At 39.2% G+C, this 23304-nt stretch overlaps 1 protein-coding gene across 38 annotated transcripts in view; it reads right to left on the bottom strand.

Moving 5' to 3' along the window:
• The window catches only part of EPB41L3 (erythrocyte membrane protein band 4.1 like 3), a 236963-nt gene that overhangs the window by 86929 nt on the left and 126730 nt on the right, over positions 1–23304 (bottom strand). For 36 of the 38 annotated variants that reach the window (XR_001897203.2, XM_017951564.2, XM_017951565.2 and 33 more), the window contains one exon: positions 10170–10363. Coding sequence is in view for 36 of the 38 variants with exons in the window: in XM_017951564.2 (XP_017807053.1) it covers positions 10170–10363 (194 nt within the window). In the remaining 2 variants the exon portion in view is untranslated. Of the gene's footprint in view, positions 1–10169; positions 10364–15936; positions 16996–23304 lie in introns of those variants that run through there. The other 2 variants (XM_009192419.4, XM_031658720.1) reach the window with 2 other exon arrangements.

Here is a 23304-nt window from a genome sequence, read left to right as displayed (position 1 = left end):
ATATAACTGCCTCATCCCTACATATACTAGATATCTGATAAACTCTAAGGCTTGGAGAGCTTCAAGTATTAATCTTTTCAGTATTAACTTTTATAACTGTTAAAATGTTTAATTTAGCTCTCAATCAATTCAATGAAGTCAGCAGAACTGAAATTCATCACAAAGTAATCCCCTATGTCTGCTTCCCTTCACTGTAACGAGCCAGTGTAAGAACATATCACATCTGTCCAATAGCTTTAATCTGCTTTCAAACCATAACAGACTAGTCCAGGCTAGATACAAAACTGCAGAGGACATCTTAAGTAACAGTAACATTCTCCCATAAACCAATCTCTTTGGAAATGTGCACACAGATCTCCAACTATTCTCTCTGTACATCCATCTTCTACCTATTAAATGGCCACCAATGGTAGTACTGCAAATTCAATCCTTGGGCCATGCCACCACTGTCACTAGTCTGCAAATATATGCTGACAGTCCAAAGGAAGATATGTACCAAAATTCTGTTTAGGGCTTTGAAATAAGCGTGGAATTTCCCCTCCCATGAACATACTATCAGCCTGGTGCTAAAAATTCATGGGCTCAAAAGGTAAAGACAGTATTGATGGTTTATCATCTTAACTTTTCTATTAGACTTTACATTTTTATAACACTAATATAATTACAAAGGTATTTGGGTATATTTATTTTGGGTTTTAGGTACAGATTTCTGCTTTATCGTCATTTTCTATCTTGTTTTCCACCCAAAAGATTGCTAATATACTCCTCTCCTCCACTTCTATCTTGCCCAGGATTTCAAGGCAAAGTCTTGAGAACTCCTTAAGAATTGAAAGAGACCAATCTGCTGAGCTTATGAAAAGAAAGCAACAAAAAATTGAATAACCAATTCTAAAGGCCAAAATAGTTGAGAAGGCAAGTTTTAGCTAAAAAAAAAAGAAAAAAAAAAGTAAACTAAAGAAAATCTGCTCTGGCAACCCAGTCCTACTTATTTAACCATTGTCTTTCTATAGCAAAGCATTAAAATAGTAAGTGCAAGAAAATCATAAAATTGTCATTAATTTTAGCCTTGAGGTAATTTACAGAGTTTGATTACTGTGGTATTGTATTATCAACAACAATAACACATTCGTTAAGTGCTTTATAACTTACACAAATTTTGTACATTTAAGTTTTATTTTTGTCTCTTCATAGGCAAAGGTCATTAGAAGCTATTAATACATTTTTATTTAGATTTTACCTGAAATCAACATTTTCTATGTAACAGGGAAGACAAAATTTCACTTTTCCTTTACTAAAATAAAAATACCTGTATGAGAATAAGCTTCTGGGTTACTTTAAATGTCAATTCCAGAGGCATCTTAAGGCGTCAACATTCAAAGGATAGGCATTGTTTCTGGGAACACCGGAAACATGAACCCGTGACTGAGGCCTTTACATATTTTTTAAAAAACTTTAAGAACTTAAAAATAGCAGACTAAGTACCTCAAATGAAATGTCAATCATAGTCACATGATGTGTTCTAATTTTAAATATCGGATTTTAGCAAATCCTCAATCTCTTTTAATCCTCACAGTAGCTCTATGGTATGGGTATTATTACCCTCATTTGCATATAAGGAAAGCGAGACATGGGGAGTCTAAGAAATTTTCTTGAGGCATAAATTCAATGGATTTGAATGGAATTCAAAATCCAGCCAAACCCATGTTCTAATCATCACTATGTACCAAAATCAGCTTCATTTTACCTCCAACAGTTAGCTTCCTAGTCTGAATAAAAGAATTTTGTGGAAGAATCTCAGAAACTATCTTTTCTGAACTCTTCATTTTGTAGATGAAGCTGAGGCTTGGGGACTTGCATGAGTTCTCTGAAGATGGTAAAACAATGACTAGAAGAGACAAGACTCCAAGGTCTCTGCCTTTTGCAGCCAGTCATCTCTCCCTGTTAGTGTCATTTCTCTTGTTTTGTATCTGACTATAGAAGATAAAGAAAGTATATTTCATCATGTCTAGGTATAGATATTCATACTTTTCTATAACTATCTGCCATTTTCATGTTATTTCATTTCAGAGTAAAAAGGAAAGAATGAAGAAAAGGCAAACATTTACTTTAGTAATTTTAAATGTTTGAAGATTAAAAAAACAAAATAAACAAAAAGAAAGCCAAACACTACCATCATCATTCCTCCACAAAAAGAAAAGGTAAAAGTAAACCATGATGGCTACAACAGTTTCTAAGGTTTGTCTACTAAGCTGGGATGGGATCTCCCTGCTCTCCATCACAAAGCATCTGAGATCAGACAGAGCAGCTATTTATAAAGTGAAAACAATTGTTATTATTAATATAGTTTAAAGCAGAACTTGCGACATTCATTTTAAAATGGTGGCACAGAAGCGCGCTGGTTTCCCTCCTCCCATTCCTCCGCAGAAAACCTAAAACAAATATACAGCACAAGATTTTCACCAGCAACAACCCAGAACTCAAACATGAGGACAAGACAGATCCTGAGGCCACGGAGAAATGGGAAAACTCCATGCAGATGGAAGAAGAATTGGACTTCCATAGTCATGATGCCCTCCCCCTGATTCTGCCCGGCAATAAAAGTGCAGAAAATCCTCCCCCAACTCGTGGAAAAGTGATACTGGAAAAGTGAGACTGAGGTGGTCGACCAGCTTTCTCACCTTCCTGGGATTCCTTGCAGGAGACCTGTCCTTGCCTTAACCCATGGGAAGGAAGTGATGTGACTGCCTGAAGAGAGAAATATCCCCGAGAACACGCAGAGAAAAAGCTGGGAGATGGGACCACCAGCCCTAGTCCTGGACACTCTGCTCTGTAACTTGGCCAAAGAAGACACCGAATCACAGCGGCTGTTCAGCAGCACCACGCTGGAGAAGGCACATTCCACAGATCCCTTGGGCACAAACTCCTAGTCAGCCATCTCACACTGCCAGGAGAATCCCTTTGGGACTTCCCTCATTCAGAACAAGCAGCACTCCCATCGCTTACTAGAGCCAAGGCAAACCTGGGTTTAAAGGTCACCTAGGGCCAAAGCGGTGGCAGAGGCTGAGCGGTAAAAAATTTCTAAGCAAACATATCCAATAAAAAACAAAACAAGACAGACAGAGAAAACTGGAATTAAAAACTAATCCTTCCATACAAAGACACAGACACCCACCCACAAGAAACAACAGCAAACAGGAAACTATGACCTCCCCAAAAAGACAAGGGAAAATCCAACCCTACAAGATGGCGATTTATGAGCTAAGAATTCAAAATACCAATTTTAAGGAAACTCATGAGCTCAAGATAAAAATGAAAAGCAATTCACAAATGTATCAGATATATTTGATAAAGAGATTGAAATACTTTTAAGAAATCAAACAGAAATCTCAGAACTGAGAAATACATTTGGTAAACTGAAGAACTCATTAGAGGCTCTTAGCAGACTGAACAAAGCAGAGGAGAGATTCAGTGAGCTCAAAGACCAGCTATTTGAAAAGACACAGAGAAGAAAGAAAAAAGAACAAAAAAGAACAAAGACTACATACAAGATACAGAAAATTACCTCAAAAGACCTAACCTAAGAATTATTGGTATTCAAGATGCAGCTGAGCAAGAGCGAAGGGTAGACAACATATTCAAAGAAATAATCACAGAAAACTTTCCAAACCCGCAAAAGATATAAATATTCAAGTACAGGAAAGTCTGAGAACATCACACAGATTCAACCTAAATAAGAATACCACAAAGCAATAGACTCTCAAAGCTCAAGAACAAAGACAGAATCCTAAAAGCAGCAAGAGAAAAAGAAACAAACAACATGTAAAGGAGCTCCAAATTGCCTGGTAACAGAGTTCTCAAAGAAAACCCACACAGGCCAGGAAAGAGTTGAATGACCTCTTTAAACTGCTCAGAGAAAAAACTGCCATCTAAGAATATAGAATCCAGCAAAATTATCATTCAAATACAAAGGAGAGATCAAATCTTTCCCAAAAGAACAAAAGTAGAGAGAATTCACCACCAGCAGACCCATCTTAAAAGAAATGCTAAAGAGAATTCTTCAATCTGAAATAAAAAACCACTAATGCGCAAAAAATAAAAATAAAAAACAACCTTTCAATGTCTCAAACTCAGTGGTAAAATCAAGTACATAGATAAACCCAGAATACTCTCTTACTGTAATTACTGTACAATGTAGTACTACTACTACCACAATCATAACTCTAGTATGAAGCCCAAAAGACAACCTATCAAAAACAGTAATATCTACAGCAATCTGTGAAGAGATACGTAATATTAAAATATGCAAATTAGGACAACTAAGTCAAAATGTAATGGGGATGGAGTTAAAGTGTAGAACTGGTGTGTGTGTGTTGGTGGGTGGGTGTGTGCGCACGTGCATGTGTGTATGTGCGGGTTTTTTTGGCCTTTGTTTCTGTTTTTAAATTTGTGATCTAAGATAAGCTGTCATCTGTTTAAAATAACTTGCTATGTCTATAATATGTTTTTGGTAAGCCTCATGGTAACCACAACACAAAAACCTATAATAGATCCACTAAAAATAAAAAGCAACATATTAAAACACACTACCAGAGAAAATCACTTAACCACAAAGGAAAATCATGTAAAAAAGAACAAGAGGAGTCTCAACCAGAAACAGGCAGCAAAACAGCCGTAATAAGTCCTTATCCATAACACTGAATGTAAATGGCCTCCATTCTCCAATTAAAAGGCCTAAAGTAAGTAAATGGATATAAAAACAAGAACCAACTATGTTACCTTCAAGAAATTCACTTCACCCACAAGGCTGAAAGTAAAAAGGTGGAAAAAACATTCTATACAACTAGAAGCCAAAAAAAGAGCAGATGTAGCTATACTTACACTAGAGAGACTACAAATCTAAGACTAAAATGAGAAAAAGCAGGTCACTAACATAATGATAAAGGGGACAATTCAGCAAGAGGATACAACAATTGTAAATGTCTATGCACCTAACACCAGAGTTCCCAAGTATATAAAACATTCACAAATCTAAAGGGAGAAACAGACTGCAGTACAATAATGGTAGGGGACTTCAATACTTGACTCTCAGTAGTGGACAGAACATCCAGACAGAAAATCAACAAAGAAACAGTGGAGTTAAACTTGCACTAGATCTAACAGGCCTAACCAACATTTACACAACATTTCACCCAACTGCTGCAGAATACATTCTTTTCATCAGAATACGGAACATTGTCCAGAACAGACCATGTCTTAGGCTATAAAACAAGTCCAAACAAACTTAAAAAATAAAAAAAAGCCAGAAAAAAAAATCATATCAAGTATCTTTCCTGACCACAATGGAGTAAAACTAGAAATCAGTAAGAGGAACCTCAGAAAATACACAAACACATGGAAATTAAACAACATGCCCTGAATGACCAATAAGTCAGTGAAGAAACTAAGAAGTAAATTAAAAAATTCTTGAAACACAAGTGAAAATGGAAATACAAGACAAAAAAATCTGTGTGATGTAACAAAAACAGTACTAAGAGGGAAGTGGAGAGCAATAAATGTCTATATCAAAAAAGTAAATAGCCTTCAAATAAATAACTCAATGATGCACCTCAAGGAACTAGAAAAGCAGGAATGAATCAAACCCAAAATTAGAAGAAAAAGAAACGATGATGATCAGAGCAGAAATAAATGAAACTGAGACCAAAAAAAATACAGAAGATCAACAAAGCAATGAGGTGAGTTTTTGAACAGATAAACAAAATCGACAAACCTTTAGCTAGACTAAGAAAAAGAGAGAAGATCCAAATAAATAGAATCAGACATGAAAAAGGAGACATAGCAACTGGGACCTAAGAAATATGAAGACTCATTAGCGACTATTATGAACAACTATATGGCAACAGATTGGAAAACCCAGAAGAAATGGATAAATTTCTAGACACATACAACCCACCAAGAAAGAAATATGAAGAAACAGAAAACCTCAACAAAATAGTCATGAGTAATGAGATCAAAGCTATAATAAAAAGTCTTCTATCAAAAAAAGTCCAGGACCTGAAGGCTTCACTTGAATTCTGTCAAACATGTAAAGAATACTAATACTGATCCTACTCAAACTCTTCAAAAAAAAAAAAAAAAAAAACTGAAGAGGAGGGAATACTTCCAAACTCATGCTACAAGGCCAATATTACTCTGATACCAAAAGCAGACAAAGTGACAACAGAAACAAAAACTACACGCCAATATCACTGATGAACATTGATGCAAAAATCCTCAGTGAAATACCAGCAAACCGAATTCAACAACACATTAAAAAGGGGACTGAAAAGATCGTTCACCATGATTAAATGTGCTTCATCCTAGGGATGCAGATGGTTCAACATACGCAAATCAATCAACATGATATATCACACGAACCAAATCAAGAACAAAAACCATGATTATTTCAACAGACTCCAAAAAGCATCTGATATTCAACATGCCTTTATGATTAAAAATCCTCATCAAAATCAGTATAGAAGGAACATACCCTGAAATAATACATGCCATATATGAAAAACCCACATTAGCATTGTGCTGAATTGTGAAAAACTGAAGGCCTTTCCTCTAAGGGCCAGAACAAGTAAAGGATGCCCACTTTCAGTATTATACAACATAATACTGGAAGTCCTGGCTGGGGCAATTGGGTAAAAGAAAGAAAGAGCATCCAAATTGAAAAGGAAGAAGTCAACTTAGTCTTGTTCACAGATGACATAATCTTATACCTAGAAAAACCTAGACTCCACCAAAAAACTGTGAGAACTGATAGATGAATTCAGTGAAATTGCAGAATTTATCAACATACAAAAATCAGCAGTGTTTAAACTTGCCAATGGTGAACTATCTGAAAAAGAAATCAAGAAGCAATCCTATTTACAACAGCTACAAAACATAAAATACCTAGGAAGCAATCTAACCAAAGAAGTGAAAGATTGATGTAAGGAAAACTATAAAACTCTGATGAAAAAAATTGAAGACAATACAAAAAATGGAAGGATATTCCATGCTCATGGATTAGAAGACTTAATACTGTTAAAATGGCAATACTACCCAAAGCAATTTACAAATTCAATGGAATCCCTAACAAAATACCTATGACACTCTTCACAGAATTAGAAAAAATGTCCTCAAATTTACATGGAACTACAAAAGACCCCGAATAGCCAAACTCATCCTGACTAAAAAGAACAAAGCTGGAGGCATCACACTACCTGACTTCAAAATTTACTACAAAGCTATAATAACCAAAACAGCATGGTACTGGCATAAAAGTAGACACATAAACAATGGAACAGAATAGAGGATCCAGATATAAATCCACATATACAGCCAACTCATCTTTGACAAAGGTGCCAAGAACATTCAATGGGGAACAGTCTTTTCAGTAAAGGGTGTAGGGAAAACTGGATAACTATATGAGACCAATGAAATTAGACCCATATTTCTCACCATCCACAGAAATCAAATCAAAATGGATTAAAGACTTAAAAATGTAAGACCTGTAACTATGAAACCACCAGAAGAAAACACTGGGGAAATGCTCCAGGAGATTGGTCTGAGCAAAGTTTTTTTGTGTATAAGACCTCAAAAGCATCAATCAAAACCAAAATAGACAAATGGGATTACATCCAGCCAAAAAAACTTCTGCACAGCAAAGGAAAAAATTAACAAAGAGCCTACAGGATAGGAGAAAAAAATTGCAAAGTGTCTACCTGACAAGGTATTATTAACCACAATATCTAAGGAACTCAAACAACTCAATAGTTAGAGAAAATAAAAATGGACAAAAGATCTGCACAGATATTTCTCAAAAGACGACATACAAATGGCCAATAGGTATATGAAAAAAATGCTCACTGTCACTAACTAATCACAAATTAATCACAAATCAAGACTACAACTGAGATATCATCTCACCCCAGTTAAAACAGCATATGTCAAAGAGACAGGCAGTAATAGATGCTGGCAAGGATGTGGGGAAAGGAGAATCCTCATAAGCTGTTGGTAGAAATGTAAATTAGTACAGCCACTGTGAAAAACAGTATGGAGGTTCCTCAAAAACTAAAATAGAACTATCATATGATCCAGCAATTCCATCACTGGATATACGTCCGAAAGAAAGGAAATCGATATATAGAAAAGCCATCTGCACTCCAGTGTTTACTGCAGCACCATTCACAGCAGCCAAAATATGAAATCAACCTAAATGCCCATCAACAGGAGAATGAATTTTTTAGCAAGTGGTATATATACACAATGGAATATTATTCAGCCAGAAAAAAGGAATGAAATCTTGTCATCTGCACCCACACGGATGGAACTAGAGGCTGTTATGTTAAGTGAAACAAGCCAAGCACCAAAAGACAAATACTGCATCTTCTCACTCATATGTGGGGGCTAAAACGGGATCTCATGAAGATGGGGAGTAGCGGTGACTATCTGAGACTGGGAAGGATAGGGTGAAGGGTAGGGAGGAGGAGTGATGAAAGGAATTTTTAAAAAATATAAATATATATAATATAAAATGCATATTTTATATAAATATATAAATGTACTTATTATCACTAAACTGTACACTTAAAAAAGATGGTAAGTTTTATATGTATATTTTACCACAAAAAAAAATTTTTTTTTGAGACAGAGTCTTGCTCTGTCGCCCAGTCTGGAGTGCAGTGGTGTAATGTCAGCTCACTGAAACCTCTATCTCTCGGGTTCAAGTGATTCTCGTGCCTCAGCCTCCCAATTAGCTGGGATTACAGACGTGCGCCACCACTCAGCTAACTTTTGTATTTTTAGTAGAGACAGGGTTTCACCATGTTGGTCAGGCTGTCCCAAACTCCTGATCTCAGGTGATCCACCCTCCTCGGCCTCCCAAAAGTCCTGGGATTACAGGCGTGAGCCACTGTGCCCGGCCTCAAATTTTTAGTAGGTATAAAATTGAAAAAAAAAAGGCAAATCTGCAAATACTCTAGGTAAAGAAATAAAATAATCAGGTTGCAAATATATAGTTTAATGTTGTGACTTCCAAAGATTTTCACTAATACGCTGAATTATAATCTCTTCTCTCAACATCTTAGGATTTCTAGTGTGAAACACTTCTGACATATAAGAGGCCAATCACTTGTGGGGACACCAGATTGCTTTACTACATACAAATTGGCACTCTAAAACATTTTGATTCCAGGTTTGAAGTTTTAAGACAAAAGACATTTAAATATGGACTTATTCAAGGCCTGCAGGTAAACCATCCTTTAAAGCTTTTAAAAGAAATGCATTATTCCTGATTATTCAAACATGTACAGGGAAAAGAGTTGAAAATATAGATGTGTACAGGGAGGGAAAGACCTACCTGAAGATCTGCTAAAAAACCATGGAATACTATGCAGCTATAAAAAAGGATGAGTTCATGTCCTTTGCAGGGACATGGATGGAAACCATCATTCTCAGCAAACTAACACAGGAACAGAAAACCAAACACCGCATGTTCTCACTCATAAGTGGGAGTCGAACAATGAGAACACACGGACATAGGGAGAGGAACATCACACACTGGGGCTGTCGGGAGCTGGAGGGCTAGGGGAGGGATAGCATTAGGAGAAATACTTAATGTAGGTGATGGGTTAATGGGTGCAGCAAACCACCATGGCACGTGTATACCTATGTAACAAACCTGCACGTTCTGCACATGTATCCCAGAGCTTAAAGTATAATAATGATGATGATGATAATAATAATAATAAAAGCAGATCTGCAACATTAGGGTCAGGGCGATGCCTGGGGAAATGCAAACTCACTCTAGCCCTTAGGCTTGAAAGAAAAAACAACCACAAGCATAATTAAAGCTGTCAGTTTGCTGTCTATCTTTCCTCTAAATCCAGATAGGACCAATAATCTCCAGCCTGGACTTCAGTGAGTTTCAGTGTTTTAATTAAAAGAAGGAGTTACCAGGCAAGGTTGTGGAATGTCATTCACTGAAAGCCTTAAAATAGCATACATTTTCATCTGCCTGGGGCTAGAATGGGAACAACGGATGACCCCTCATAGCTGCCTCTAGGGCTGAGAGACCAAGGTTAAAGATGATCCTGGAGCAGCTCAGCAAACACGGAGTCTTTAGTTTTCTGGCCTGGGCTCACCTCCCTCCGCACCGGGGTGCTGTGCGCTGCAGCAGAGGCGAACTGCTCCAGGGCCTGCTGCTGCTCCTCGCTGGGCGGCTCCGGCACGGGCGCCCCCGCGCGCCCTTGCGCCCCCGCCGCCTCCTGGGGCTCGGCCTCCTGGTCCGGCTTGGATTCCGAGTCTGATCCAGATTCGGTCGTCATGGTTGATTGTTCTGCAAGCAGAAAAAAAAGCGAAGATCAGGTCACTCCGTGCAGCTACCTTCCCTCTGCAAGAAAACTAGGATGCTCACTGTGAACAGCTCAAGAGAACCACAAGGAGAGAGGGAGATGCTACCAAACCCTATCCTATTCCACACACCCGACAGATGACTTGTCAACTTCACCACTGAGATGGGTGCCCACCAGGAGCTCAAAACTAACATTTATCTAGGAGGAAAAGTTGATTTGTAATGATCACAGGCTTTATTCCTATTAGATTTTTGCCACAACATTTAATGTGAAATGACATTAAAGAAATGTCATAATAATGAAGTATCTTATATTCAATTAAAAAAATTTGCTGTATCACCTGCATATATATTTCAATCACTTGAATGATTTAATAATGGAAGCACACATTCTTTCTCATTTCCCTCCCCCTCCCTATCTCTACACAGGGGCCCTCCCAAACCCCCGAATCTACAGACACTTCAAGGAACAAATGCCTTTCCCATGTGCTTTCTCCTAATCCAGTTATCCCTCTTTGAGTTAGCAACCGAGCTACAACAGCAGCTTCTTCGGGGACTCGGGATCTGTTCCACTGGCCATAGCTGGAGGGGCACAGGCAGGATCACCTCTCCCTCCCTCCCAAGTTAATTCTCATCTTCTTCCTGGCTTCCCCCTATTTCCCTTGAGTGTTGAAGGGTAAGTTTATCTCATATCTCATAAGGAACTCAAACAATAGATCTTAATATATAATAATCTGCTGACACATCCTTTAAAAAGACCTTCTAAAATATGACCATCTTCCCAAAGATTGCAAGTCAAGATGTTTCAGGACTTCGTGCCTCGGTTTCCACACGTGCCAAATGAGGACACTGAACATGATAATACCTAAATAACTTATTTCCTGCTATTACATTTTTCTCCTACTAATAAGATATGCCACTATGTTTTAAAAGCAGATTTTTGCTCTAAGTAGCAAGAGAGCTGCTATCATGCCAAATAGATACCATGTTATTTTAAGCAATTTCTTATCTTAGGTATATGGAATAAATATCTCAAGTACAAATATTTCATTATTGTCATATAATTTCCTTTCCTAATTCTAATTTTATAGTAAAAATATAAGCAAAGGACTAGTGTAGTGCTTTAAGCAAATTATATAATTGGTATAATATAGAATTGTGCAAAAATAAAACTAGTAACTTCTTAGTTCCCATCTTCACAATATATATATAAATATATTTAATAATTTGAAGAAAAAGGGAACATCACAAATACCAATCTAGGTTATAAACTAAATGCTATATCTATGTTTTCTATTTAGGATTACTTTCACAATCACCAGATATTCGTTCTGTTGAATAAAAGAGATGTATCAATTTGGCATGTGCTTAGTTGCCCGAAGCATATGTAAATATCAAGTCCAAATACAGAGAAAGGTAGTGATGCAAATAAAATGAACAGACTTTCTTTTTTCCTGTTATAATACATTTTAGATTTTCATGCAAATCTTAAAAGTAAATATTATATTCTCTTTTGTATGCTTATCCTGGAAAATGGCCTAAATATAGAGAGAAAACAGTGGAGGAGGAGGAAAGGTCGTGGGGCGCTGCAGAATTTAGAGCATCTGATCAAATTCCATCTTTTGGAAGGGAAAGGATTAGCTTTAATAGTCAATTCAACGCACCAAACACTTACTGAGTACCAAATATAAGCCAAGCACTGCTTGTGGTTTAGAAAAGAGATGCATCTGTTGTAACCACTACCCCCCATCTCAAGGAGCTCCTAGTCTGTGCTGGAAATATGCTCTCTGGAATCCATGTTCTCCATATTCTTTTGGTAACTAAGCTTTCAGATTTAGCAGGTGCCCTTCACCCAGCTTGAGACTACAATGAGCTGTGGCTGTGGATTAAGACTGGACCAAGGAGACAACAGAAAAAAAAATGCACTCAATGTTTAGGTCATCTTCAGAAAGACAAAGCCACTTGCCCTAGATTTCCCTTTCCCACTGGCTGGATATGCAGGTCTTAAACCCAATCCTGGACATGTCACATTCAGGGGAATGACAGAGCCACCCGCTCCAGCATGGATCTCTGGATGACCTCCTGGACCACGACCCACCTACTCTGAACTGTGACGTGAGGCAGAAATCAACAACTTTAGCTTGCATTCATTTGCTCAGGAAATTGCTCATTCTATTTCCTGAGAAAATGAATATCCCATGATTTTAGTGTTATCATCCTAGTCGGGAAACCATTTTGCATCTGCTTTTGTCTTAAATCCAGGACCATCTCCAAAGCAGAGAGCCAGCAGTACACACGCTAAATAAAATGGATAGAGTCCAACAACCACCTACCAACTATCTAAAGAACAAAATAATGTACCATTATCATCTATGACTATACCATATAATACCTTACCTGCTGTATATCACACAAATCACAGCAGCTCATACCTCAAAATAATCTACTATGCCCTTGTCACGTATTTCCTAGGTATATTAATTTTCCAGCACTAAAGGCATAATATAATAAATGCAAATCATTGCTGTTTTGGCCAATTTTAATAAAATAAAACTGTCAAGGCTACTGACAGATAAAGTAATAAAACTTTGAAATGAACAGTTTTTTAATGCTGGAATCTCACTAGAATCAATATCTAATTCCACATTTCTCAAAGGACATAAGCTCTTATTATTCCTACAAATAAACCAGTATGGATGGCCTAGATCAGCAAATTCTATTTCAAAACTTGTTTCCTCTTCCCTACCCATATACCAGTGTAAGCAAGCAATAACCTGATTTGTAATGGGAAACTATTATAAACATCTAAATACAATATGTCTGGCTGGGCGCAGTGGCTCACACCTGTAATCCCAGCACTTTGGGAGGCCCAGGCGGGCGGATCACTTGAGGTAAGGAGTTCAGGACCAGCCTGAACAACATGGTGAAACCCTGTCTCTACTAAAAATACAAAAATTAACCAGGCGTGGTGGTGCTTGCCTGCAATCCCAGCTACTTGGGAGACTGAGGCACAAGAATTTCTTGAACCTAGGAGGCAGAAGTTGCAGTGAGCCGAGATCGCACCACTGTGCTCCAGCCTGGGTGACACAGAGAGACTCTGTCTCAAAAAAATAAATACAAGACAAGACAAGACAATAAAATACATCTAACTTTAACTCATTATTTTAGTAAGTTTATAGTGTGCTCCTTCACTCTTAAACCCAAATGCCAAAACATTTATTTTAAACTAGATTTTCAAGATATTTACACTGCATTGGTTCTTCTTTTTCTTATACTTATTCCTTGCTTTCTAGGATGGTGCTTGCCATTTAAAATCACAGCCTTCCTTTCCAACTAACTAAAGACTATTGTTTTCCAAAGTTCCCGTCTCTTCTGATAGGTTCACTTTGCACCAAACTATCTGCCAATTATTTGGATTACTGGAAGCAAATATCATCACTTGAAATCCCAAATAGAAAGTGATACAAAATGTATTTATGCTTAGTTTTTACTGAAACTGTCCTTTCTTTATGCTAAATTTACCTTACAATTGTGTTTTGCTCAGGCTTTAAAGGTTTGGATTCCTAGAAACTCTAAATCCTAAAAGTTGGGGTAAGGACATTCATAAGTATGCTAGGCAGATGGCAAGAGGAGTCCTTAATTTTTTTTAAAGAAACGTAAATCATACTTCAATATGCCTCTCTCAGGAATATATTTATTAAATGAACACCAAAAGAAAAAGTAATGAGCTTCAAAGGATGCCTGTGCAGGTGTGAATGAAATCATCTTCACAATCTCCAATCTAATTCACCTATAAAAAGACGGCCATTGTCATGCATTTTGGGCTTTGATCCTTTTCAGCTCTAATTTTTTATTCCGCAGAAGTAAGAAAAAAAAGTCAGTTAATCCTCATCTTTTCCACTTTTAGAAGTGGCAGCTCTAAAATCTCCATCTCCTAACTAAATGACTGCTAAATTAGTTTCTGTATTCAAATTTACCTACCTCTCTTGCTGACATGAAAATTCAGTGGCATTTTATTAAAAGACACAAACTAAAGATTTAGTGAAGGAAAATGCTTAATATAAATTGCTGTCATTTATGTGTAAGACAGGATTCTACAGAATAACAAAGCACTTCATAAAAGAAAGCCTCTCCATACCATTTACCTGTCTAACGAGGATATAGGACTCAAATGAACAAACTTTTTAACACCAACCTTTTTTTCTTTTATATTCCAAATGTAAATTTATAGGAGAAGTGGGTCCCACTTAGCGTATTTGTGACTACTGAGTACTATCCACCAGTCTGCTAAAAACCATCAGTTGCTAGCAAGCTAGAAGACAGTAATATTCTTTGGCCCTTCTACTGAATTTTTTCTAATTGCATGAAAAAAAAAATGCCCTAGTATCATCCATCCAAAAAGAAAATTCCCAAAAGAAACCAAACGACCAAATGGTCTCACATTCCACCCTCCCACTCCCTCTAGTAGGGCCCTACCTCTCTACTTTTCTGCGGTGCCAAGCTTCTGGAAGGAATTTTCTTCTCCTGCTGTCACCACATCCTCCCACTCACTCACCCTTCAGTATATTTCTCATAATTCTAGTAACCTTGCTAAGGTGACCATGACCTCCCTACAAGCCAATTAAGCCTAGGTGGCATCCCTTCTCATCTTTCAGTTCTCCAGGTTTGACACCCTCTTGGTTTCCTTCTATCTTTTCTGGCTACTCTTCCTTATTTCCGCTTGTCTCTGCATATCCCATTTCTCATATTCTATTTCTAAACGTCGCAATTCTTTATGAATCCGTCTCACTGTTCAAATCCTCTTTCTTGGAGAGCTCATCCACTTCATTTCAAATATGATGACAATTCCAAATTTTGTGACCTCTCGCTGAGCTTCAGATCCAAAAATACATCTCCTCTTCTCACTTTTTTACCTGGCTATCTCAGAAGCACCTAAACTGAACATTTTTCCATCCAAACCTTTGATCTCTGCACCACCCCCTGCCTGCTGCCAACCCCCCAATCTGCTTGACTCCTGTCCTCCCCATTGCAGCAGGTGGCCTCCATCTGTCCAGAGGCTCAAGCTGGGATTGGGACAGCACTTCCCTCTCTATGCCTAACTCCAATCCACCTCACTCTTGGCAATTTCACCTCCTGAGTTGTGTGTAAAGAAATAGTAGAAGAGGCTGGGTGCAGTGGCTCATGCCTATAATCCCAACACTTTAGCAGGCCAAGTTGGGTGGATCCTCTGAGGTCAGAAGTTCGAGACCAGCCTGGCCAACATGGTGAAACCCCGTCTCTGCTAAAAATACAAAATTAGCCATGTATGTGGTGGGCACCTGTAATCCCACCTACTCGGGAGGCTGAGGCAGGAGAATCTCTTGAACCTGGGAGGCAGAGGTTGCAGTGAGCCGAGATTATGCCATTGCACTCCAGCCTGGGTGACAAGAGTGAAACTCCATCCCCGCTCCAAAAAAAAAAAAAAGAGAGAAAGAGTAAAAGAAAGAATGGAAGAAGTTCTAGGCAGAGGATTCCGATCAAGCAAAAGCAGAACAGCATGGAGGATCACATGCACTTACTTGCGTGAGGTTACATGGTCTGCTGTGGCAGGAAGGAAGGGGTGCGTGAGAGTGATGAGAGGTGGAGAAGGGACTGAGAGTGAGCCAGACACAGGCAGGTCCCGCAAGGCCGCCTGACCCTCGCTAAGGAGACGTCATCTCATCATCTCGTTACTCGGTTCATCTGGCAGCCATGGGAATCTCAGAAAGCATTAGCTGGGCTTCTCCATTGTTTCAGCTCAAAGCTAGGCCAAACTCAGAGACCACACAGGCCCTGAAGGGGCAGCAGGGACAAGTTACTCCTCAAAGTACAAAATGGTTAAATTCAGGACTGGTCATTATTAAATATCTTCAAAAAGTTGACAATAAAGGGTTGAGATGCGGGGACAATTCTGACGGTTTGTGAAAAACAAGCTTTTTGGCCACGCTAAGTTCAAATCTTGAAGGCCAATACACCAACTCCTGTGGAGCTGACTGACTTTTTAAGATTAGGTAAGAGGCAGAAAGTCAGAATTTTTGTGAAGACATAATAATTCAAAAGTTACTTTCACAACGGCCACTATAAATCTACAAAGGATTACCAACATTCACCAATATGGAGACAAAGATTTCATAACAGCATTGCACATTTACAAATCGGCATTGGAAACTTAAAACAAAAACCAAATGAGACAATAGTAAGGCCACGGGCCCCAGTCCCCTGCTTCAAGGAATGCACATTCAGACAGGTTACCTCAAGAAGCCAGCCAAGCGCCACGTCCAGGGTGTGCAAACACAGCCCGGAGATGGGGCTTTAACCAAGTCTGCGGGGACAGAAAGGATTTTTACAGGAAAGAACCCTTGTCTGATTAAAAAAAAATCACTAACTTTCAATCTTAAGTTAAATAACTAGTTTTAAACTTTAGACACAAACATCACAGGCTACTTCGGAAAGATAGAAGGGCAATCAGGGATAAGTAAGAGTGCAGGGAGGTACTGTGACAGGGCAGGAAAAATGGGTTCTGGGCCCAACTCTGCCGTTTGCTCTGTGACCTCAACAGAATGTGGCTTCCCTTTCTGTTGTAAAATTCCAAAATTCTAGGATTCCTGAGAACCACAGACACTGTTATATTCACAGCAAGAAATCTCAAGAAATGTTGCTAAGTGAAGACAGATACCACCTGAACCTACTGACAAGGCCCAAGGGCATACAGCTCCGCGGGCGGGCAGCCGCCAGCACTCTAGCGAGCAGCCGACCTCTCCCCACCACTGTGTGGGTCAGGCTGAAGCCTTCATTAACTATTGGAGTCTATTCAAGTTTTATTTAGTTCACTGAAGCAATACTGTACCCAGATAACCTGAAAAAGTTGAAAAAAACGCTTACTTAGTAGATTGGGAAAATCTGGTTTATCTGCAGTAAGCTTTTAGCTTTTAAGTTCAAAAATGTTTAGATCTTCTATGTGTGAGCAGAAAAATCAACAAATATAGTTTAGAATATATATCTAGATATGGTGACTACGGAAGCATCCACCTTACCACTATATGTTCATATTTCCAAATCCAACTGGTACCAAATGCCAGCGTATAAAATTGCCTATGCTTCTGAAATACCAAGAATCTTTGGTTGATCCCACATGTACCCAAATACCTTTTAATAAGCAAAGGAGGCAGCTGATGCCCCTACTCGAGGAAGGGGACCTATGTTAGCAGAGAACTCTAATAGAGTTCAGTGACAGTATTAATAGGAGAGGCAGGGTTCCCCTGGGGGCAAAACTACTTGCAAATTAAGTCTATTGAGGGAGTGGCAGAAGAACCAATTCAAATTCTGTTCTAAGATCTCTGCACTGTGAACACTTTGTCAAAAGCAAGGAAGTTCCCAGACTAGGATTCCTGAACTTCAGAGGTTCAGAAAAGAGGTTCAAACTCTGAGGATCTGAGAGTTTGTTTTGCTGTTTTAAAGGAAAGTGTACATTCAGCAGTGACATGGCTGTACATACTGACAAGGCTTTTTTGCTTTATGTTGGAAACTTATGAATTAACTTAGAAATACTGGCTATATCATTGCTTCATTCATTAATACATTCCTTTAACGAACATTTCCTGAACAGCTGTTCTGAGGCCTAGGGATATATCAAATAAAGATGAACAAGGTCTCTGCTCTAGTGGAGACGACATTCTATTTGGAGGAAAACAAGAAATAAAAAGTGTCAGTTAGAGACAGACATTTTTAAATAACCCAATTAAAGGAAATGGCTGGCTGCTCCAGACTGGATGGTTAGGGAAGGCTTCTGCAAGAAGGAAACATTTAACCAGTGTTGAAATATCAAGAAGAATCTGCCCTATGCAGATACACACAGTGGCGATAAAGCCTGTGACACAGAAGATGACTGCCCAGGCTTGGGCAAGGAATGAAAAGAAGGCTAGGGTAGCTGGAATGCAGGGGTGTGAGGAAGAGGGGTACAAGATAAAGCAGATGTGAGGAGGGGTCAGATCCCATGGGTTTACAGAGCTGGATTTTATTTTAAATGCAGTGGAACATTCTGAGGTGAGGAATGACAGGGTCTTATGGATGCTTTTAAAAGGTCATTCTGGCTTCTGAGTGCAGGTGCAAGGTAGGAGCAGGGGACCCAGTGATGAGGTGATGGCAACAGTCCAGGTGAGGGAAAACGCCAGAGCAAGGCAGCAGGTGAGGGAAGGCAGGCAAGTGGTGCCTGTCCAGCACCCATCAGAAGCTCTGACCGCAGCTTTGGTGAGAGATGAGAAATGCACCAAGCTGGTTAGGAAAAAGCTCCCACAAATGTTAGGTGTCTTAAAACACAGGGATCCCTAGTGGCAAAAATATTGTTTCCAACAGGCCCTAAGGCAGGGAGCCTACCAACAAACAAGTGTCAAGTTTCGACAATTATTCTTCTAGGCTGAATGCTCCATAACCTTTAATGTGGGAAATCATTCGTGAACCCGGTATCATCAGCAATACTTCTAAAAATCATCCAGTTCAGGCGAAAAGTAATACCAGCCTTCATTTATAACGGATATATTCCTGTGGTTTAAGTGACAGCTCCAGTCTTCTGAAAAAGCAAATTTAAAACAGATTAACATGTAGAAGTTTGGCCTCTTGAGTAGAGAATATGCTTCTAGACTTCATCTGAGAACCCAACTAATGGATAAATGAAAACTGCACTTACACGTTTGTTTCGACATAATCTGGCAGAGAATTTTAGTCTCCACGACATTTTTACATGACTATCACTGAGGCCATCGTTATCAGAAACTTGCTTTTAAAGTTTCTATGTGGTCTACACAAGACTTCTGTTAGTGCTATTAGTCTACACGTGAATCCTGCCTTGCCCTGGGTTGGACTTAGAAAGAACCACCTCACTAAGCACAGGGCAGTGTTTCCCACGACATACACTTTTTCACTTGACAAGCATTTTCACATATTGTTCTAAACATGGCAGAAATACTTTAAAGAGTTGTGCACAAGATACGAAACTGCTAAAAAAAATTTTTTCCAGGAGTTAACACAAATATTTCAATTGAGCTTCCTGATAGCTGTGCTTAAAATAGTTCATCAGTGCTCTCTATCATTAAAATGGAGCTCAGATGGCCAGGCGCGGTGGCTCACGCCTGTAATCCCGGCACTTTGGGAGGCCCAGGTGGGTGGATCACCTGAGGTAAGGAGTTCAAGACTAGCCTGGCCAACATGGTGAAACCCCATCTCTACTAAAAATACAAATATCACCCAGGTGTGGTCGCGGACACCTCTAATCCCAGCTACTTGGGAGGCTAAGTAATGAGAATCGCTTGAACCCGGGAGGTGGAGGTTGCAGTGAGCTGAGAATGCGCCTCTGTACTCCTGCCTGGGCAACAAGAGAGAGACTCCATCTCAAAAAAAAAAGAAAAGGAAAAAAAGAAATGGACTTCAGAATTGATGACATCATTTCCCTTAGCAAAGGCATCCCCACAACAGCATCTTTGAGGTTTTAAGCAAAAAAATTAAATCAAAATGGACATTTCAGAGCATCAGTGATATACATAAGAACAAAAGTATTCAGCACTTATGGTAAACTGAATCCTGGAGTGAGTGAATAAACTAAATATAGCAACTATTTTCTCTATTTTCTGTTAACCATAAATCACCCTTTGTAAGGGAGACACCGCATTGTGCCCTCAATGTGCCAGGCATAATTTAAATACTGCATATTTGCTTCTTAACTAAACTTTAAACAAATCTGATCATATCCTCCCTAATGGTTCCCTAAAAGAAAAGCTGTGTGTCTAAAATGCACAGGATCTTCATGAGTTTGACAGAAATAATTCTCTGTAAGCCGTGTGTGATGGTGTGATTACTTTTTAGTTAAATGGGGATGACGCCTGCGAACATAAAGGAAGCTGGTCACTCGGAAGACACAGGTGGGGGTGTTAAACACCTCCCTTCTGCTCTCTGCACGCTCAGCTCACCTCAACAGGACAGGGGTTAAGCCAGGTTAGTGAACAACTCGCGTAGTCACAGGATAAGGTACACAGCATCGAGAACTAAATCTGAGTTCTGCCACCAATAACAGAGCTGTTTCTCCCACACAAGTCATGTACATTGGTATGCTATAAAACCTACTCCTCCCCTCCTATTCCTCTTTCAGAAATGGGCAATCTATCAAAGGTATTGCTTTATGGGATCATCTGCAATTGCATGTTGCCAATATGCCATCTTATCCTTTTACTTACTGTAAGTCAAATATTAATTCAAATTTTTAAAAAGTTATACTTTGTTTTGGCCGGGCGTGGTGGCTCATGCCTGTAATCCCAGCACTTTGGGAGGCCAAGGCAGGTGGATCACGAGGTCAGGAGATCAAGACCATCCTGGCTAACACAGTGAAACCCTGGTTCTACTAAAAAAATACAAAAAAATTAGCCAGGCGAGGTGGCGGGCGCCTGTAGTCCCAGCTACTTGGGAGGCTGAGGTAGCAGAATGATGTGAACCCGGGAGGTGGAGCTTGCAGTGAGCTGAGATCGTGCCAGTGCACTACAGCCTGGGTGACAGAGTGAGAGTCCGCCTCAAAAAAAAAATTATATTTTGTTTTACAGACTATCTTCCCTGCTAAATACTTACTGTGTGTATATATATAACATTACAACACCAGTGTCTTCCGTTGCTAAAAAACGTAAATCTAGTGTGAATGTTTAAGATTCTGTCATTCTGTCACAGGTTGACATTTATTCCCGGGAAACAAAAAATAAACGCTCACTGTTGTTTCTAGAGAAAACATGAATGGCACCGAATCTGCTTTTCCAGACCCAACAACTCGTAACTTTCCACTATGGTGGCTTCAAGCTTTAAAACAGACTGAGCCTACATTGTAATCAGCTACAATTTTGAAGCTGTTACTAGTGGGAAACCTCAAATTGATAAGAAGTCAGTACCTTTCAAGACATAAATGTCCAACCCTGTTGAAAATTTCCAAGCATTCCTTTGCTAAAATCAAAAGAGGAGAGAAAAGAAGGTAGCATATTTTCTCTATATTCTTCGCCAATTCTATTCAGAGAAGAAGTTATTAGCAAAAAGATATCTTTGGCACCTTAATTCAGGAGCATATTTTTCTATTACCCAACATCTGACTCTGCATCTGTGAGAAAGGAGGTGTGAACCACAGAGAGTGCATAAATTAAAACAGAGTCAGACTCTTTGTACAGTCATCCACCACCAAAGAAGAGCTCTCCAACTCCTTCTGAAATGGGTCTCTCTTTCACAGAACCACTCATTTTAAAAATAGGGAAAAGATTATGCCAAAAATTCCAACTTCATACCTTAGTGAGGGTGCAGTATACCCTCTACTATCTGGGGATATTTGACGAAGAATCCACGGTTCAGATTTTTCTTTGTAGGTGCCAATACCACAGGGCAAAGGACAGAGAGAACAACAAAAATGGCTGTCTCAAAATGACCTGGGCACAAATAATCTATGCTTCTAATTCCCTGTCTGTCCAGGAGAATTTTGCATACAAATAGACCCTAAACAAATAATGAATGAATGAACAGTCTGTGTTTCTGCATCTCATGAATGTAACAGTACAGTACAGTACTTATTTCTAGGAGCCCTGTAAATTCATACGAACAGCAGAACAAGGAGTTGCCCTGGACATTTTCTGTAACTGCACACGTCTCAAGGCTTTTATCTCTGTGGTTAGCTCCTAATGATAAGCTTCATGCAGGTCCCCAAAACTAGTCACTGTAAGCACGTGTGGTGAGAATGAGAAAGAAAACAAAGGAGGGGGAGTAGGACGTTCTGGGGACCCAGGAAGGCAAGCAGCCTGTAAATATTTGTATCTTACCTTTGAAAGGAGTCCCAGGCGGTGAGTACTAAAGACTCACACAGCATGAATAATGTTTGATCAAATCAATAAAGAAACAGGGGAAAAAATCACTTCTATCACTACAGAAAATAAAATACATAGAAAAATTCCAGGTATTCTATTATTGTTTCTATTTAATACTTATAAAATCATACAAAGTAAAAATTAGCAGCCTGGGGGTCATTAAATATTTAAATGAATGAATGACTGAATGTATCAGTTTCATTTAAACTAAATGTGTGCTAAGTCACAAGTCTACAAATGATGTCTTGGGAAATGGGATCTAATTCAATCTGACCCCTGAAGCCCCTTGGCTGTTTTGTGGTACACGGCACTGAACAGAAATGAACACCAATTAATCGCTTTCAACTCTCCCTCGTATAGAATATGCTAAATTTGATCAGTTACCCACTCCTTTCGATCTCAACGTTTTCTAGGCCATTTCTGTAGCCCAAAGCCAAATTAATGGAATTTGGTTTTCCCTACAGTTCTATATCATTGACTTTGTTGCCCCACAATTAATTAAGCATTCACAACAGAATTTATCACAATTCTTACAGAGGGAGGAAATGGAGGACTCTTTTGGCATTCTTGGAGAGTCTGACAGACTGTTGGCTTTTTTTTTTTCATCCTTCAATACAAATGTGAGGCCAAGTGTTTAATAATTCTGTTTTTACTGTAATGCATCCACTTTTATCTCTTCACCAGCAATGGATGGAGACTACAAAGAATGTTCTTTCAAAGGTCTCCCTGGCACACAAATGAGTCGCCTGAAAGCAGTGCCTCATCAAGTTCTCTGAAGGCGCTGATAAGAGGATTCCTTACTCCAGGGCTGTTCACTGTGGGCCTATAGCACTGAAAGGGCTCCCCATTTGTGCGTTGAATACTCTGTTATGGAAGCTGTAAGAGACAGCTGGCTCAGCTGCCATCTTCCCTCCTGCCTCCTGCCTCTGAGGTGGCTCAGTAGATAAAAGGACCACCTTGTGGTTGGGGCTGCCTTCTGATACGCTAACTACAGGAGTTGAATGTCCCACACAATGGTCAAAAACGACAGAACAG

This window comes from Papio anubis, chromosome 19 (assembly GCF_008728515.1).
Source record: "Papio anubis isolate 15944 chromosome 19, Panubis1.0, whole genome shotgun sequence".
In the NCBI taxonomy this organism is placed as follows: domain Eukaryota; kingdom Metazoa; phylum Chordata; class Mammalia; order Primates; family Cercopithecidae; genus Papio; species Papio anubis.
The sequence above is the reverse complement of the archived record's forward strand: the minus strand, read 5'-3'. Positions and strand labels throughout refer to the sequence as shown.